Genomic DNA, 18,299 nt, shown 5'->3' with positions numbered 1-18,299 from the left:
AAAAAAGCTGTGAAAATACCTCATTTGAAAGCGTCGTAAGAATGTTAACGCTGTCGTGGGACGACAAGTTATGCATATACCTATTGTTTGATTTTTGTCTCATGTGGTGGCGTTACTTTGTTTTGCAAGCGAGCTGGCCGAGCAGCGTGAATCGTAAACTCCATGATATAGGCAAGATGGCGATCATGGCATTTAGCTTCCAACATGAACAGACCTTAAGGACTCAAAAACATCAAGACACTATATTGGAACAGCGGGAAAGCGAACTAATCGTGAACGGGTTTTGGATCTGGAAGATAGTTGTTTATGCCAGAGCAGAAGGTGTTATAAAACGAAGTTTTCCAATTCTTTGGCCACTTCCACACCAAAAAAATGATTATAGGCAAGGTCGAACATAGGATAACAACTGCCACCAAGAACTGTCCCCATCCCGGGTATTCCATTGGCACCACCCATTTCTTGTCTCCAGGATATTTTGAACTGAACGGATCCTGAAATCATAACGTTTTTCTATTAGAAGACAGTCTCTTAGTCGACTCTTAACTGACGCGAGAATACTGCATAACAAAGGTTTAGACAATCTTCTCCAACACGTACTTTGAAAAAATTGCAAATAGAATGGCGATTGACAAAAAATAGCTGCCCGGATTCCATTGACTTATTTATAGGTCAGATAAACGTTAATTCCTATTAAACATCCTTTTCAGTTTATTTCCGTCAATAAGGTTAAACATTTGAAATTTGAAATACCTGTTCGCAGCCAACGAATACCGCATAATTAGCGCGAGATTTTGACAAATCAACAAAAGTTGCAATAAGCACAATGAATAACGCTAATGGTGAAATGTATTTCCAGCAGATCATCCACCCAATCCATGGTCGTTTTCCTGTCATATCTTCAATGTCGTCCGCGAACCTGGTAATATTGCAAAAATATCTTACCACATATAATATGACATAAAAATATCTTACCTATTATTGTATAATAATAAAATGATCATTTTATTCTTTAAACATGCATATTGATGTAGCGATGAGAAACTGGAAACGAGAAAGAAAATATAGCTACTTCTCAATCGTCCTCATGCAATTTATTTCTTTAAAGATTTTCTGTTAAATCAGTTATCGCGACTTATTTAACTTCAACTTTTACCATCCACTTACTTATGATTTCCATAAACCCAGGCGACAGCAATACATTCAAACAAGGCTATCACCAATAGCGGAATAGTGGCGCAGTTATCATCAAATATTTGGAAGACATAAAAACCGTTCCCAGCAACCATGCAGAGTCCAACAAGCAGCAGAAATACAACAACAACAGCTATAGAATAATATAATAGATAAATTGCCAAAGATACCAATTACATAAACCTGATTTTTTAGAGCAGAAAATAATATAGTTGCACGATTTAAGTTACATCACGAGTAAATTTCTTTATTGACAGTAAACCATAGAAAATGCGGCGCCTATATGACAGAACATAGTTGCTTGTGCCAGGAATGTATCCACATTATATTACTTCAGTTATGCTATAAGGTTTCCAAGGTCATTGATATATACTTTACTTTCATTCATGTATTTCAAATCTATAGATATAGAATATGCCTAAGTCAACGATACCCTATAGTAAGATTTAATATCTATTTCTCTGCTGCATATATACCTGCACAGATTTCTCTACGCCATGTCTTTGGAAACAGTCCTAGATCAATTAGTGGCCCAACGGACGCCTCCAGAGTCCCAAATTCACTGTCAATGCCAAGCAATATCAACATAAAGAAAAACAGAATCGACCAAAGTTGAGGAACATCCAATTGCAAAAGAGCATCTGAAAATGTCATGAAAGCCAGCCCAGGTCCGCTTCCAACCTTAAATGTAAAGCCAACAAACCATCACTGGATGAATCGATATAACGAGGCATTGAAAAATCATTGGATCCTGGCCGACTAACGAGATTCTAGAATCAGTCAGTCTCTTCCAAAATAAAGAGGATCATTCAGGCTATGCATGTGCACACGGTATAGCGTTTTCATTTCTCTTCAACGACTTAATTTTCGTTTTTATCAGCCAAAACAGTTTCAAACACCGTCAATTTACAATAGAAGTTGAAGCTAATTTAACATATTGAGTATATTTTCCTTGAATCGAGTGGACAATGCGGTTAAACGATAAAATAGACAAAAACGTTTTCGAAAACGACGCTCGTGTGCAGACAGCCTCATAGTCTCGCGAATTTTTTCTAATTATATTTTTTACAATCCACTTGTGTCATAATATTGTAATCTAACATACTGAACTTTTCTTTTACCTGTGCTGCGTCGATGCCAGTTTGTATCTCTCGATATCCCAAAATAGAGAATACCACAATTCCAGCAAAAATAGATGTCCCGCAATTTACAAACACGACCGTATAGGCATCTCTCATGCACTGGTTCTTGTAAGGCATAAAACTGGCAAATGAACTTAGCGCACCAAATCCGAGACTGAGAGTGAAGAACATTTGTGTTGCAGCGTCTTTCCAAATCTTTGCGTCATTCAATCTACTCCACTGAAATAAGAATGACATTCAACATTGAACATTAATTAAAACATCTTTAAATTTAATTTTTCGTTTAGCAAAACAGGTTTTTAAACATTATCAAGTACATTGTTTCTAAGGCACGAAGCATACACCTATAGGTGTTGTTTACTTCACTGCGATATGTCCCACCTCAGGCGTGAAGAACGTTTTTAATCCGTTGCCAGCTCCTTCTAGGGTCACACCACGGAAAAAGAGGATGATGAGGATAACGTATGGAAATGTTGCTGTGAAGTAAACCGCCTGAAAGCAAAAACAGTTTAAAGACATTAAAAAAAGTTTTGGTAGTGTTTGCCTGGCAAAGGTGTGTACTATTTTGCAGGAGAAGGAGGTCTTGAGAAGATCTTGAGAAGACCTTTAGGGCTATTTAAGAATTAATAGATTATTATGATTGGTGAAATGAAATGGTGAAATTGACCCAGTGTAATACAGTATGAATTAAGTCATTTATTCATTTTTGAAGATAGATCTCTAGCATTTTGGCAATAGATGTCTACTAATTGACTATTTCTATGGGCTGCACGCACGTCGCACAAGCGTGCCATGGCCAATTACTACGCCTTAAGCGTTTCTACATTTATTTAAACATTTTTTTAGATAATTATTCACCAACCTTTCCAGTGGTTTTTATCCCTTTAACAACACAGATGTAGACTATGACCCAGGCCAAAATAAAACATCCCACCAATTTTCCGTTCAAACCTTTACTATAGTCCTCGATGTCGGTCGAAATTTCCAATGTGTGAGTATAGAAATACCACTGCTGGGGGTCAATCACACAGCAATCCTTAAAAGTATCTATTTTATGTTGGGTGGTGTTTAACATGCGTCTGGTTTCGTTCAAAGCTGCAGTTTCGTTTGGAATATTTGCGAAAAGAGAAATGTTTCTCGCTAATGCATTGGCCTTGTCTTTTAATGCATTATAACCGCCGTATATTTTTTCACCACAGACTTCATCTCCTTGCCAAGGTAGTGAAGATCGCATGGAAGAAAAGAAGTACAAAATGCACCATGCGATTACAACAACGTAGTAAACACAGAGGAACATTGAAACAGAGATACAGCATACTCCGATACCCAACAGTGCTGGGTGAATATTTTTCCACAATTTCACCGCTGTACATCTCATCTTTTGTCCGATTGCAAACTCTAATAGCATCAAAGGTACGCCTTCGATGAACATGAAGATGATGTAAGGTATAAGAAATGCACCTGGAAGAAAATCATTTATAATAACTGAAACATGATCGACGAATCGTCCACTAGGGATGAGAGCAAGAGTCTTAAGGACACCTGTAAAATTTAATTTTTTAAAATTTTTTTCTGCAAATTATTCTTCACTTTGTTACTCAAAATCGGTAATTTTTTTAATACATGAAGCCAGTAATTAATTTCCATACAACGGGCTTTTTAAAAAACGTACACTATTTACTGAATAATGATATTTGCCAAACACTCACACAATCAGCATATTCATTACGGTTCTCTACGTATAGATTCAATTTTGCGAGGATTTCGTAAGGTCACAATGGAAGCTTTGATATCCTACTAACACACTTGTAGCAGTGTCAGCAGAGGTTACGTCGAGTGGCCACATGTTCTACAAGTCCCAGAGTCAAAGTAGTATAGTAACCTTAGCTTTTACTTTCAGTGGAGTAATAGGATCATATTATAGGGGGTTGGAAGCGTCTTCATTTTTGCTTTCCGTAATTGCATAAAAACATGTCAAGGTGGTTGATGTTATGCAGTCGGAATATAAATTTCCATATTTCTGACGAAACAAGCTTACATACGTACAGCTCAAGTTCCTTGGTTACGAACAATATTGATTTAAAAACTACAGGATATTCATAGTTCGCATTCTTTATTCAATGGCTATTGAGATATTTTAGAATAGGTTGACTGATCCAAGTACTTACGAAACACCTTATAAGTGCAGGTCAGTTATGGCTACTTACTGAATATAAATATCATAATATACCGAAAGATTTGTACAAAAAATTCGATAAAGCTAGCAAGTTTGTTTGAAAAAACACAATTAAACAAGGTGCATGGGCGTGGTAGAGAAAAGTATTATTGATAAGATATTTTTGCTAAGAGTCTGCTTTGAGGAATGCATAAATGGCATTCCTATACGTAGTTCACATATATGCCTGTGTATCGTTACCACTTTATAAGGGAATATCTATATGAGCTTGTCTAGCGTGCATATAGTCAATCTTTGATATTCTCCTTTAAAAATCGTACACTATTTACTGAATAATGCCAAAAACACTCACACTACCAGCATATTCATTACGGTTCTCTATGCGTATAGATTTCATTTTGCGAAGGAAGCCCACAAAGGAATCTTTGATATCCTACTAGCACGCTTGTAGTAGTGTCAGCAGAGGTTATGTCGAGTACCCTGTCTACATTTTCTACAAGTCCCAGAGTCAAAGTAGTAGTAACATTATTAGCTTTTAGCAGAGTAAAAGGGCGTTGGAAGCGTCTAAGCGAATTTATGCTTTCCGTAATTGCATGTGGTGAACATGTCAAGGTGATTGATGTTATACAGTCAGTGTGTCCCAGGAATATGACACTATAGAAATTATCTCATCTCTCTGAATCTCTCTGAATAAACCGCACTTCAACGCGCGTATTTACTGTGTTATACTAATACAGTTGAACCATGATTTCATTTGAAGTGAACTTTTATTGTAAATATGTAATAGGATAGGATAATTTCTAAAGTGCATGCATGCATATAACTTTTCTTTTTGGACACACTGTAGTCAGAATAAACATACGTGTGTTCAGTCAACATGCAATGATCGATGGGAATAGAAAAAATAAAAAATTGAAAACAGACGAAAAGCCACCAGGTTACTTCCTCGTAGGGTCATATTACTAAATTACTGTTGTTATTATAAAGACAATACAAGACTTCCTTCATCTCTTGTGTACTAGTGCGCAGTGTGCCTCCACTGGTAGATTTGCATCTAATTGACTTACCTCCTCCATTTTTTTGACATAAATATGGAAATCGCCAGACATTTCCTAATCCCACAGCCAGACCAATCGAGGCAAGAAGAAACTCAGCCTTGTTTCCCCAAGAATCACGCTCTGTTTCGTCATCTGGTGTGTCAGTAAATGAATTGTTAGGATAGACTTGATAGTAGTGGATCTGCTTAGCAAATATGATGCCTATTACTTGGCGCCGCCGTTTCAAACTTTGCCGGATACAAGTGTATCCAATCAATTTTTTAGTTGTTAGGGCCTTTTCTTTCAACGTATTGAAAATAATCTTTGCTACAGCTAGATGTTTAAAAAAATATCCCTAGCTAAAGTTACCAGTTTATTTACTCATTTAGTATCCGACTACATAGTAACGGGGCCATAATGAAAAATTCCGGGTTCTCAGGGGCCAGTTGTATAAAAGGCTAGTTAACTTTTAACTGTAGTTAAGGACAGAATTGGCCAATCAGAGTTGGGTATTTCTGAGTTAACTAGGATTAACTATGCAACGTGTAGTTAAGAGTTTTATACAATCGGCCTCAGTATTCTACTGCATGGTTGGTGGCTGGAAATCAGTTAAAACGATCCCTATCCTGCAATTTTTTAACTATCTAATACAATATATAATATAATTATAAAAAATGCGTTGCAGTAGTTACTCAACATACTCATGCGTAGCAATGTTGAAGCATTTTTGTCATGCATGTGTTATGTGTATTTCAGTTACATTTCAACGGTGCCTGCGCTAATGCGTTTTATTGATCTGTTCAATTTTATGTATACCACTGGTTACTGAAACTTTCCACTAAAAAGAACGTTTACAACCTTTCAGACTCAGTATTGAATTGTTCAAGAATTGTTCAAAAGCAAATATTCGCAATTCACAAGAAAGGATGTTTAACTATATGACGTCAATAATTATGACATTGACCAGTTCGATTGCATTCGTTCAAAATGTAATCTTTTTAGTTTGGAAGACAAGCTAGAAAACGCTCCTTTTTGTAAAGTTCGAATCTTGTTATTAAATAAAAACAAGCTTTCTAAAGCATTTAGATTTTGGAATGTCCTCGAGCCATGCTAATCGATCAGCCATGCTGTTATAATGTAATTATACTTTGCTATACGACGTTATAGACCGCGTGCGTGCATGTATTTAACAATTAGACAACGAGTCCGAGTTGTCTATGAGCGAATAGTCAACGAGGCGAAGCCGAGTTGACTATTTGCTCATAGACAACGAGGCCGAGTTGTCTAATTGTTTTAGTATAAACTATAACATTAATTTACAACTAGGAAACACAATATAAAATTCTTGTTGGCTTGCAAACCATTCTGAAATTTATTTCGTATATTAAAGGAAGAAAATATTTTAATTGTTGTTCGCGTAAAATGTTTTAAAATTCAGTTTAAATATAAAAATTCAATTGAGTATACGTTATTTTTATGTATTTTCTTACCCTTAAAAATTGCAATTCCGTATTTTGTTGCTTTTTTTGTTTTTTCTGGTACGGAATTGTCCAACAAGTCGTCCAAAAAATCTTCAGATACTTCGGCGAAACGCGAATTTTCCGCCATTGTTTTGAATTTTGCTACTAGTAGGCTATCACTAATAGCCTACCAGTAGCGTAGCCAATCAGAACGCAGGAAAAGTGATAGCCTATTAGTCAGTTTATACTAATACTCAATATAGTATTTCAACAAGCTCCTACACAACAAGTTACTATTTCGATTCGATAAGAAACTTTTCGACACTAAAATAGCAGAACAACACAACTGTGTTAAAGGGTCAGACCGGGTCAGATCTGTAGTAAATTTGCGCGGATTTTCTCAATAGATTCACCAACCAGCGACACTTACTTCCTTAATGCCTTCTTGGCGTATTTATCTAAAAAAAATACCGGCTAATGGAAACAAAGTTGTTTTACTGATGCCAATTAACCGCATATGGCGTATAACATATACATTATTCAGTGCTACTCTTGCATCAGCAATCACAAGACAAGACAAATAACAACTGCGTCACAGCATCTCAGCTTCAGCAGATGGAATACTATCGAGACTGACATGAATTCCGATTTTTTTAGCATTTAATTCGGACTACTGGCACCGATCCGGTTAACGGTGGATATTTTTCAAGAGTTGAAATTTACTTGAGAGAAAAAATTCCAAAATTTACTAACATTTTACATATATATATGTGGATATATAGCTAGGGTTTATATATAGTCTTATTGGATTATACATATGTATGCACGTGAGACGCAAAGTTTATGCTGTTCATCACGTTAATTGTTAAACAATGTTCTGTTCCAAATATTGTTTCAGTAAAACAAAGTACTGACTAGACTAGTTACCTTTATGGCTTCATACAAATTGCACCGAGTACATCGACTTCGTATTTGAACACGGAAACTTTACGAGTAGTACTGTAGTAAGTTATTAGCCAACACCTTAATTCCACCGTTATTGTGTTTACGATCGAACATAGTAGACTATACTTACCACTGGTGTCTGACAGTTTTTCATCAGCATCAAGAGCGTAGTTTGTTTGAGCCATATTGAGATTTTAGGTAATTTCTTCTCGTGCATGCGACACAATCGTCTGTTCTCAAAGCGTGTCTGAGTTGTTTTGGCCGTTAAGATGTAGATATCACGTTTCAAAAACTGAACAGACATAAATAAGTAGGCGTGGAAAACAGATTAAGTTTCATTCGTGGAAAAGCAGCCACCAGGAACTCATTAAAGTGGAGTGCTAACGTTTTTTCCCCGCCTTCCGCCCCTTAGCCCAGAGACACTCAGGCTAGAGGAAAAATTCTGCATTTCGTGAAATCTTCCCCTCGCGGTCTGCATGCACGGACTGCGGAGAGGTACTAAGTGATATTTTAAAAAGAAATTGATCAAAACTCGATAATAAGTTCCGTGTGACTAATCGTGTTTGTATATGGATTTATATGGCTTAAATATATTGCTTGTATTGTTATATTGATTAAATACTTAAATTCTTTGTTAAAATTCGAATTGAGATCGTAATACTGAAGGACGACGTGTCAGCTGCTCGAAGCAAAAAAAGAAAGAGCTATTAAATGGTCTTGATAACCTTCCTCTTCGGCTAGACATTCACATATTTAGCTCAAGTTATAGGAAAAGTGCTTGTAAACATCCTTAGAATGTCTCTCCTCTATGGTAATTACATGGCAATAATCTTAATCCAATATACGTACGAAACTTTCCTTAGAACGTTTTTCAATTTACTGAATACCTTTATCACACACAACGATAAAAAAATGTACATGATATCTATATAATCTGCCTGATCTGCGTTTTAAAAAGAAATCCGTCGGAAATCCGTCTCCCAATTATAGCTCTATAGTTTCAACCCCGGAAGAAGAGGAGAAAAGAAAGAGTTCCAAGATATACTATAACTGTGACTGGAAACATATTGACAAGAAAAAGGTGAAGTAAAAAAGTAAGTCGTTCAGGCAAAGAACTAAAAGATTTAGAAATTAGTCCAAGTTTATATTCTCTAAGACTAAGCGGAATAAAATAATTTAATTAAGGGCCTACTGGTTTGGCGAATATGCAGTAGAAGTTCTCGAAAAGAAAGGTGATATAGTTGGTTCAATCTAAGTCTGGTTCTTATATATCATCAATTGTCGGCAAAAACTATTGTTGGTGAGCACTGGGAAATGAATTGCCTTGTTATTTTGCATAAATTTTTTTCACTGGCCACTAACAATATATCGCTGACTGTCGATGATAAATGAGAAACAGGCTTCAGTGAAAAAAAAAGTTGTTTGTTGGCATTTGAATAAATTTTCTTCGTCACCGACAACAACAATAGATCACTGACTGTCGGTGACATATGGAAACCAGGCTTAAACCTATAGTAGTCAGTTTGTAATGATGTTTGCCCGCGTGATGTGGTTCTCAGTTAAGTTTATCAATTGTAGACTTTCTTCTATTTCATAAATTTGAACTGTATGTAGATGGTTGCCAAGGAGACTGAGTCTAGCCCTTGAGACAAAATCAAAACATTAAAAAAAAGAATCTCAATATATTGCGATACCCGATGCAAGTGTCCACGTGGGACGCTTTATTATTGGCAGTGCATGATGGACCAGTTTTTATGAAACGCAATTTTTGTTGACGTCTTTAAAACAGTACCAATGGTCAGCATTGTTATCACCAATCCACTATATTGCTCTCTACTGCAACTTCGAGTTCTTAGAAGTTAATCATTGGATCAGTTTGGCATATGATATGACTGACACGCTGAATGCTCAAATTCATTTTATGGTTTCCCACCAAAGAAAGCGCCTATGGTATCAGTCAAAGTCTTTTAACGGCAGTACAGGCATTTGATATACCATGAACGCTTTCGTTTATTTAAGCAGGTAATTAAGTATTTCTTGGTCTTGGTATCGACAAAAAACAAGCCATAATATTCTTGTATGTCTGCATGGTGACATCAATAAGTAAATTAGCTTGTAGGTACACCACGTAAGTATTTAATACACTATACAAATGAATACACTATTCCTTTCACTGATGAAGGCCCGGGTTAACGGACCAAAAGCTGCAGTATTAAATACTTACGTGGTGTACCTACAAGCTAATTTACTTATACAAGCCCGTTGGTTGACCAGTCACCTTTCTTTACAACGACGTTCCACTTTTCTTTTTCTCTCGCAACTACTTGCGACTGATATTGTAAAAATTAACATTCCTGGCGTTAATCTTGCGTTATTCTGCCATCGGACTATGATATTTCCACAAAAATTCAGAAAATTTCCAAAAAATGGCGAAAGAATGGAATCGGCCGCGCAAAAATTGAGTACGCTTTAGGTTAAAATAGGAATATTATAGCCGATTAAAATGAAATGCAAATGAATGCAGAGTGTACAAAAGTGGTCATAGACTGTACATATATAACAATTATATAGTATTAGTACGTATTGTAAATTCATAAACATACTATATTCATGCAGTCATGAGAGACCTTTCTATATCGACCTAAGGCTATTGATTGAAAATCTTCCAAAGCTTATCATTCATCTTTATCAGGATCGGGAAGGTAATTATTGATTCCGGTACAGAACATTTTATGGAAACTTTCTTTCCAATTTTTAGGCCATTTGTAAATGATATAGAAGATGATTGCTACTGTTGGTACCAAAATAACAAGAGCAACTATAAACTGGCCCCAACCAGGATATGTAACTTTTGAAGTCCATTCTTTAGTTCCGCTGTACGAGTTACTTACTGGTGCCTGAGAAAAATAGAAATAGATTGATTCCAAAAAATACCTTCTTCAGTCAAGAATGCCAAATCAATCCTAACACTACCGCGGTTGCTGCGAAAAACTAAAGATCTTTGGGCTAATATAAGTTGAACTGCCTATATTTACTAAATATATAATATACCTGAACACAACCGACAAAAATGTCGTATTTTGCGCTTTCTTTACCGAGATCATAAACAGTTGCAATGACAACGATCAATAAGGCTAATGGTGAAATATATTTCCAACAGATCATCCACCCAATCCATGGTCGTTTTCCGGTCATTTCTTCGATGTCGTCGGAAAATCTAGGAAGATGAAACGATAGTGACACTACGCCTGCGGTTAAACATGCAGAGGTCACGGTGAGAGAAGTTTTGTACTTTTGTACAGTTCAACCAATCATTTCCTTCGTTTATCTTTCTGCCATTGAGTATACCTATGTCTCATCAATCTGTGTCTACTGTCTCACTCGCTTGATTTATTTTAAACAACGTATAGGGATTTCTTGTTACACCTTATCCGACGTTAATATAGCAGTTTACCTGTCATTTCCGTAGATCCAAGCAACAGCGATACATTGGAAGAAAGCAACAATCAATAAAGGAAGTGATGCAGCGTATCCATCAAATATTTGAAATACATAAAATCCATTCCCAGCAATAAATGCTATTCCAATTAGCAACATCACAACAACAACAATTGCTACGGAAATGAGAATTTTTTAAATGACTACCCATCTTTTCTAGCAAAAATGAAAGTGACATAATCATCGTCACAAGGTGTGTCATGTTACCCTAGCTAGATTAGACTCAATAAAATGATGAGTTCTATACGAAACAAACAACACTTGACATGTGAAGTCGCGTTTTCGCGGCCTTTCATTGACAAAAAGTGTGTGAAAATACAGTTATATATTATACCTGTGTTCACTTCTTTTCTCCATTTCTTGGGTAAAATCCCAATCTCCATCATCGGAGTTATAGCTGCCTCAAGAGTTCCAAACTCACTATCAATACCCAGTAAAATGAGCATAAAGAAAAACAGCACAGCCCAAAAGGGCGATAGGTCGAGCTGAAGAAGAGCGTCGGAGAATGCCATGAAAGCTAAACCAGGTCCACTACCAACCTATATAATAAAGTGACATACTTCAATTCCGACAAAACGATTTCGCTAAAGTTAGATGCATAAGTCACGGCTTTTTTGGTAATCAACAAGTTACCCACCTTATTAGCTGGAATGCCAGTCTTTACTTGTCGATAGCCAAGTATGGAGTAAACTACCACACCAGCAAACAATGAGGTGCCACAGTTAATAAACACCACAGTATAAGCATCATTCATACACTGGTTATTCTTTGGCATGTAGCTAGCGAAGGCTATCAGCGCTCCAAATGCTAAACTAAGAGTGAAAAACATCTGAGTCGCCGCATCTTTCCAAACTTGTACATCGCCTAGTCTTTCCCAGGCTCCCTGCAAGGAAAAATTCAAGAACTTTTATAACGCGTGTACAGTAAAAAAGTAAAATACTTTTTTACACACTGTATGCATTAGAGTTGTTTACGTAATATAGATTCGATACCTCAGGACTGAAAAATGCCTCTAGTCCAATTCCAGCTCCTTCTAGCGTCACCCCCCGGAAGAACAGAATGATTAGAATGACGTAAGGAAATACCGCAGTGAAATAGACCACCTAAAGAGTGATAAAATGTTACCATGTTGCCACATCTTATAATTTATATAGATTCATGCCATTTCCAATCGGTTATTCTGTAGTCAGTAAATGAACTGGTGTTAATGTAATATCAATATGCATATCTTACCTTTCCGCTTGACTTGATTCCTTTTACAACACAAAGAAATACAACAATCCATGCGAGAACCAAACATCCAAATAATTTTAAGTTGACACCTTTACTGTAATCATCGATGTCCGTTGAAACATCTAGAACTTCGGTATAAAAATACCATTGAGGAGGATCAATGACGCAGCAATCTGGAAAATTGTTTATCTTCTCGATGCTTTCATTGTACTTTCTTTCAGCGTATTGCGACACATTATAATACAATGAATTATTTAGATAAGGAGGTTTAGAATAAAATGATTTGTTAGCAGACCATTTTTCCTTTTCATCCAGAACAAATTTGTAGTCTGTATAATTATCACATAATTTGTCAATTTTCCAAGGTAAATCTTTTTGCATTGAGATAAAGAAATAGAGGAAGCACCATGCAATGACAACGATGTAATATACGCAAAGAAATAAGGAGACGGCTAATGATGCCAGTCCGACTCCAAATAATGCCGGATGTATGGTCTTCCATAGGCTAACCGCTGTCATCCGAAATTTCTGTCCAATAGCGAATTCAAGTAACATCAAAGGAATTCCTTCGATAAACATGAAGATAATGTACGGAATAAGGAAAACACCTATAAAAAATATGAAATCTTGCAGCTGGTAGTAAATGCAATGCATGCGTATATATAAGTTGTGTTTTAGAAGTTTCATAATTCATACTTTCATAAATGATATTCTCTATTCACGTGCACTAAAGCAAAACTATATAGGCTCAAATGTATGTTTCACGTCATGAGCTAGGAACGTGAACATGGAATTAATCTTTGTTGCAAAAATGTGTCGCAGGAAATTTCATAATGTTTATATATAAACTTACCTCCTCCATTTTTTTGACACAAATATGGAAATCTCCAGACATTTCCTAAACCCACAGCCAGACCAATGGATGCAAGAATGAATTCCCATTTACTACCCCAGGCATCGCGCTCTTCCTCAACACTCTCGTCTAGACGATCTGTTGACCTGCCCGCGTTGGGATCAATATTTCTGGAAGTTGGTCCTAAGATATTTTGAAATTAGCCTTCAGAGCTGAATGGTCTAAATCCGTTTTAACAATTAACTACACAAACATGCTTTCATCACAGAAAATATTTATGCTTGTAGTTACTCTATAATATACTGGGTTATTGCTTTAGTCTTCTTACTAGTTATAGCAATAGGTTCGTCATTGTTTTTTCCATCTGTTAAAGGATATTCTTCATCTCTAGTCATTACAGTGGTCACATCTTGTTGCCAAGGCAATGTACCTATGACATATCAAATAAAATGGCTGACCATATAATGTAAATACAAATAATTGTCTTTCTTCTCAATGCTGTACGTTACAAGAATATATAAGTTACAAGATGCATCAAGTATTGATTTTAGAAAATAAAAAGGTGCATCGCAGCTCCATGGTAAAGTTCCAAAACTGATCTTAGCTTTAACATTTGTTAAATTGAAGCGTCCCTTTATATATATGTATATATCTAGTTCTATAATGTTGCATTATGAAACTAACCTGTGTTATAGGATGCAGAATGTCGAGGTTGAACGATATTCTCTGAAGAGTATGGTGCATCTGTTTGGTTTAATCGTGGTGACTTGTAGGGTGGAGGAGAACGATCAGGGTCCACGGAACGATCCACTGCATAGCGAGAGGGCCGTGACGTCATAATATTTTCCATCCCTTTGGGGAAGTTGATTTTTGCTGCAGGTTTTGGTTTATTTGACATACTGCCTGATACTAGAGATACACAATAAGATGCTAGGTTTAAATCAAGGATCGGGAGCCATTTAGAAAGTGGGGGAAGTCAATGCCAAAGTTCTCAGATTGACTCGTGATGCATCATGCGACTCAAACAAACAAACACTTAAATGCAATATTCAGCCTTATCTGAGCATGAAGAATACAGAGAGAAGAATACAGACAGAATACAGACAGAATACAGACAGAATACAGACAGAAGAATACAGACAGAATACAGACAGAAGAATACAGACAGAAGAATACAGACAGAAGAATACAGACAGAAGAATACAGACAGAAGAATACAGACAGAAGAATACAGACAGAAGAATACAGACAGAAGAATACAGACAGAAGAATACAGACAGAAGTGAACAAACCCGAAGGAGTGTGTCTTCCATGAATGTTGTCAAAACCACGGGGAAGACTTCTGGTTGGACTAACCGGGCCTCTCGTTGAGGATGCCTCTACGAATACAGAATAGTTTATTTATTGACGCACTCGAACAGTAAAGTTATATCTATATCTGTATCTGTATAAAGACAAATATATCTAATTAATATTTATTTTCTGGTCGTGCTAGTAACCTTATGACCTAAGCCCATTTTAACGTGAAATTCAATCAGTGTCAATCATTTTGCTTTTTAGCAAATTTCTACCTGGTAAGTGACCTCGTGCACATTTTTAAAGTTTTTAATTGTCTTCCAAAAGGCGATCTCATTATTATGAAGATAATAGCGACTTCCAACAGCGTAAAATGGCATATCCACGAAAATTCCAACACAAAAAAAATCCTTGCTTTCTACTTTTTTTTCTGATCCCGTGGCCGTGCCTATACATGCATTGCATTTACATCATCACCGTGACTCCACACTGAAGCATTCAAAAGAGAAGCAAATTAGGTTGTCGTTTGTCGTGTACATGAATCAGTCGTTATCGAAACCCATTTTATACCATGCATTTTTCTCCAATTGTTACCGAATTTCGGCCCAATCCTTGACCTTGCTTATAATTATACAGTATACACAGTAATTATGCCAATCCCTTGAGTCATATTTGGCTTCACTTTTCGAGAGCAATGTTCTTTTTATCTCTCTGAAATGATTTACGTTCAAATGGTTCAATCATTTCAGAGATAGAAAGACAAACCTGCATGCATGGACGTCTTTAATTTGGCTTTTCCAGAAGAATATGAAATTAAATATCAAATATCGAATATCAAGAATTCACTGGACGTGAATTCAGAATATTGATTTATTATTCTTATGGAAACGTTACCTGATGGAGTATAACTTCCTCTAGTAAATGTATTTTCCATTCCCCTTGGAAGTTGGACTTTATTTCTTGTTCTGTCAGCCGGGGTTTGCGTTTCAAAGCGTTCGCGATCGGACTCTGCATATACAGATACAAAATAAACACAACGATTTTCAGGAAGGGTGTGTGTTTATAATCAGATTACAGGAAATATTTCTTGTACCTAATGTCAACTATTTTTTAAGATCTTAAAAAGTAATCCGATTGGATTAATGTAACTTCACAGAATATAATATACAGTTCAGTTTAATTCCTACACTGGCGCCTTCAGGTGTTAGCACATGCACTGAACTCTGCATGTTAGTGGAGAAGCGATTATTTTCTATGAAGTGTTGCTTTTATACCGATTTTAAAATAATCAGATAACATCGATCATAACGAAAATTAGGGTACTTATGGTTGTCTTTTCATTGGCGTTATTATACATATAAAATATTCATTAAATCTCATAAAGATAATGCACATTTCCTAATTCCTACAATACTTTTCTGTCGAAAATCGATTGAAAGAGGGACTGAAGTTTTTTTACTCAAAAACACCCGATAAGAACCTGGTCATTAAATTTTCAATCGTGATAGTCGTGATAGTATAATAGATTATGCTTGTCATTGCTTGATCCTTCTGCAATGACTTGTGATGAATGATGACTCGTTACTTGCGTTGCACTGCGTATTTGAAAATTTTCACCATTCCGTTGAGATAATGCTCCAACCGCAAAATAAGATCACAAAGATCAAGTTGCTGATTTAAAAAATTCGCAAAGAGATGGCAATGTGGGAGACGCTTTATACGAAAACGTTTTTTGTCTTACCGTGCAAGTATAAATAATGCGTACCTAAACTTTAATTTTTTTTTACTTTTTCAGCGGGTAAAATGCATGTTAAAAGATCTTACGTCGACATTCCTTTTGTAATCGGAAAATTTCCAGATAAGCAGATCTTAGATCTAAACGTGTGCACCTGCTGCATGGTCAAAGAGCCATCAAACTGCACGTTGAAATTACGTGGCAAAAATTGTAGCATGATTTGTGATGAACATAGGTAACATGGATAACACGGAGTCGGAGTTCCGAAGCCGTTTTACTCTCTCACAGTAAATTGAATTAGCTTCCGGTCTGCTCAGTGGGATGTTGTTTAACCATGGCAACGGAACAAAGCGAAGAGAAAATTTGCATTCAAGCTAGCATATCTGTTGTGTTCCGAAATATTTGGCTTATTCATGAAATAATACACAGATTCCAAACATAAATCCCATGCATACGGTACACTAAGCAAACATTTACATGGCTAAACTCATTTATATTTTCATGTGCTTGGGCTCGGGAACGGTTATGACTTTATCACTAAAATTAATGTAATTTCACTAGCGCGGTTTTCAGGCTTTTTTTTCCCTTCGTAATAATTTTGCTAAATTACAGCCATAGTCAATGGCATTACCCATTAATTTAAATTCATTGTATCTATAAAGCATGCAGACTATATATGAAGAAAATGAATACTTTTGGATGTACGTCTGTAGGTATTAAGATATTCCGTGATACTGATGAATAACGGAACTGACATTGCATGTGATACAGCAGGCCAAGTATATATAAACACGGTTAACACGGCTTATGTTTAAATTTCTCAACCATATCACGTTATAAAAAAAAAAAGCTGTAATATTTGAATATCATTCAGCGTGTCCTGATACTGTAAGGACAACATTTATGTATATCTTAAGCATAGGTTCGTTGTATTAGGCTGTACAACAATATAACGGCGAGAAATTTTACCTGAAAAGGCAGTATCATTGTCAAGGAGTTTTTAAATTTAATCCATCCATAAAAGGACGGCGAACGTATCAACGACGCTCGCTTTGAAGACATATAAGTGATATAACTCGCCACTACGGTAAGGGCTGTATGCTTGCTATGTATGCACGAATAACGGTACGGTGAGAGATTATAACATGACAGGTCGTATATATAGGGAACTATAAATATACTATAAATAAACCGACTACATGCACATAGTTGTGTTTACCTGAATAGCTAGGCGGTCCATTTTGAGAAGAATCATCATCGTGATTCACGTATTTTACTTTTGCCGAAGACATTTGAGAACCTCTTTAAACTAACAAGAATATGTCGTCAAGAATATGTAGAGATGCCTGCATTGGAGGCTATAGATTTAACCATGCAAAATGCAGTTAAAGAGTTTTGCCCCCAGGATGTTTAATCTAGAGAAATTTTCTTAGGAAAGAGCTCCACTAAGGGGGGAGGGGTCATAAATTATACATTTTTTAATTATATACTACGTTTTTCTATTTTCACCATACACCCACTGAACCCCATATGAGAATATGTACATGCAGGGTGTGTAAAAAATTGCAACACTTAATATTCATATATGTTCGCCGGCTCAATAGCAAATATCGAAGGCCTCGGGGGGTTACATTATGTTTTGCTGTTAAGACGAGATAAAGGACTGGCATGCATTTTAAACTCATTTTCTCTCAGTCGACTTTTTGCGCGATTTTCTTTGTTTCAAAGATACG

The 18,299-nt window shown here is 36.2% G+C and overlaps 2 protein-coding genes across 2 annotated transcripts; both read right to left on the bottom strand.

The window, feature by feature from the left end:
- Window positions 1–90: 90 nt before the first annotated feature.
- On the bottom strand, window positions 91–8,223 carry LOC114528231 (sodium- and chloride-dependent GABA transporter 2-like). Its single transcript, XM_028549855.1, has 9 exons — window positions 8,082–8,223; window positions 5,577–5,699; window positions 3,196–3,794; window positions 2,715–2,825; window positions 2,313–2,552; window positions 1,668–1,872; window positions 1,165–1,324; window positions 751–916; window positions 91–491 (listed from the first exon to the last, which is right to left on the bottom strand). The coding sequence occupies exons 1-9, from the start codon at window positions 8,134–8,136 to the stop codon at window positions 267–269; spliced, it is 1,884 nt and encodes a 627-aa protein (XP_028405656.1). The 5' UTR covers window positions 8,137–8,223; the 3' UTR covers window positions 91–266.
- Window positions 8,224–9,574: 1,351 nt separating this feature from the next.
- On the bottom strand, window positions 9,575–17,975 carry LOC114528116 (sodium-dependent neutral amino acid transporter B(0)AT2-like). The gene is made up of 13 exons (XM_028549711.1): window positions 17,786–17,975; window positions 15,726–15,839; window positions 14,828–14,914; window positions 14,220–14,444; window positions 13,864–13,965; window positions 13,536–13,718; window positions 12,683–13,290; window positions 12,442–12,552; window positions 12,087–12,332; window positions 11,784–11,988; window positions 11,406–11,565; window positions 11,003–11,168; window positions 9,575–10,848 (listed from the first exon to the last, which is right to left on the bottom strand). The coding sequence occupies exons 1-13, from the start codon at window positions 17,856–17,858 to the stop codon at window positions 10,627–10,629; spliced, it is 2,502 nt and encodes an 833-aa protein (XP_028405512.1). The 5' UTR covers window positions 17,859–17,975; the 3' UTR covers window positions 9,575–10,626.
- Between the last annotated feature and the right edge of the window lie 324 nt (window positions 17,976–18,299).

Source organism: Dendronephthya gigantea, unplaced genomic scaffold (assembly GCF_004324835.1).
Source record: "Dendronephthya gigantea isolate DGI-Jeju-01 unplaced genomic scaffold, DenGig_1.0 000048F, whole genome shotgun sequence".
Classification (NCBI taxonomy): domain Eukaryota; kingdom Metazoa; phylum Cnidaria; class Anthozoa; order Malacalcyonacea; family Nephtheidae; genus Dendronephthya; species Dendronephthya gigantea.
Note: the sequence above shows the minus strand (reverse complement) of the source record. Positions and strands in the feature narration are given on the sequence as shown.

Excerpts from the sequence above, each read along its gene's own strand:
- LOC114528231 (XM_028549855.1), bottom strand. The coding sequence starts at position 8,136 with ATGGCTCAAACAAACTACGCTCTTGATGCTGATGAAAAACTGTCAGAC. Across the intron at positions 3,795-5,576 it reads ATGTCAAAAAAATGGAGGAG|GTGCATTTCTTATACCTTAC; the intron begins GTAAGTCAATTA and ends ATTTTCTTCCAG. Across the intron at positions 1,873-2,312 it reads CTGGCATCGACGCAGCACAG|GTTGGAAGCGGACCTGGGCT; the intron begins GTAAAAGAAAAG and ends TTTACATTTAAG.
- LOC114528116 (XM_028549711.1), bottom strand. The coding sequence starts at position 17,858 with ATGTCTTCGGCAAAAGTAAAATACGTGAATCACGATGATGATTCTTCT. Across the intron at positions 14,445-14,827 it reads TGGAAGACACACTCCTTCGG|TATCAGGCAGTATGTCAAAT; the intron begins GTTTGTTCACTT and ends GTGTATCTCTAG. Across the intron at positions 11,566-11,783 it reads GAGAAAAGAAGTGAACACAG|CAATTGTTGTTGTTGTGATG; the intron begins GTATAATATATA and ends TCATTTCCGTAG.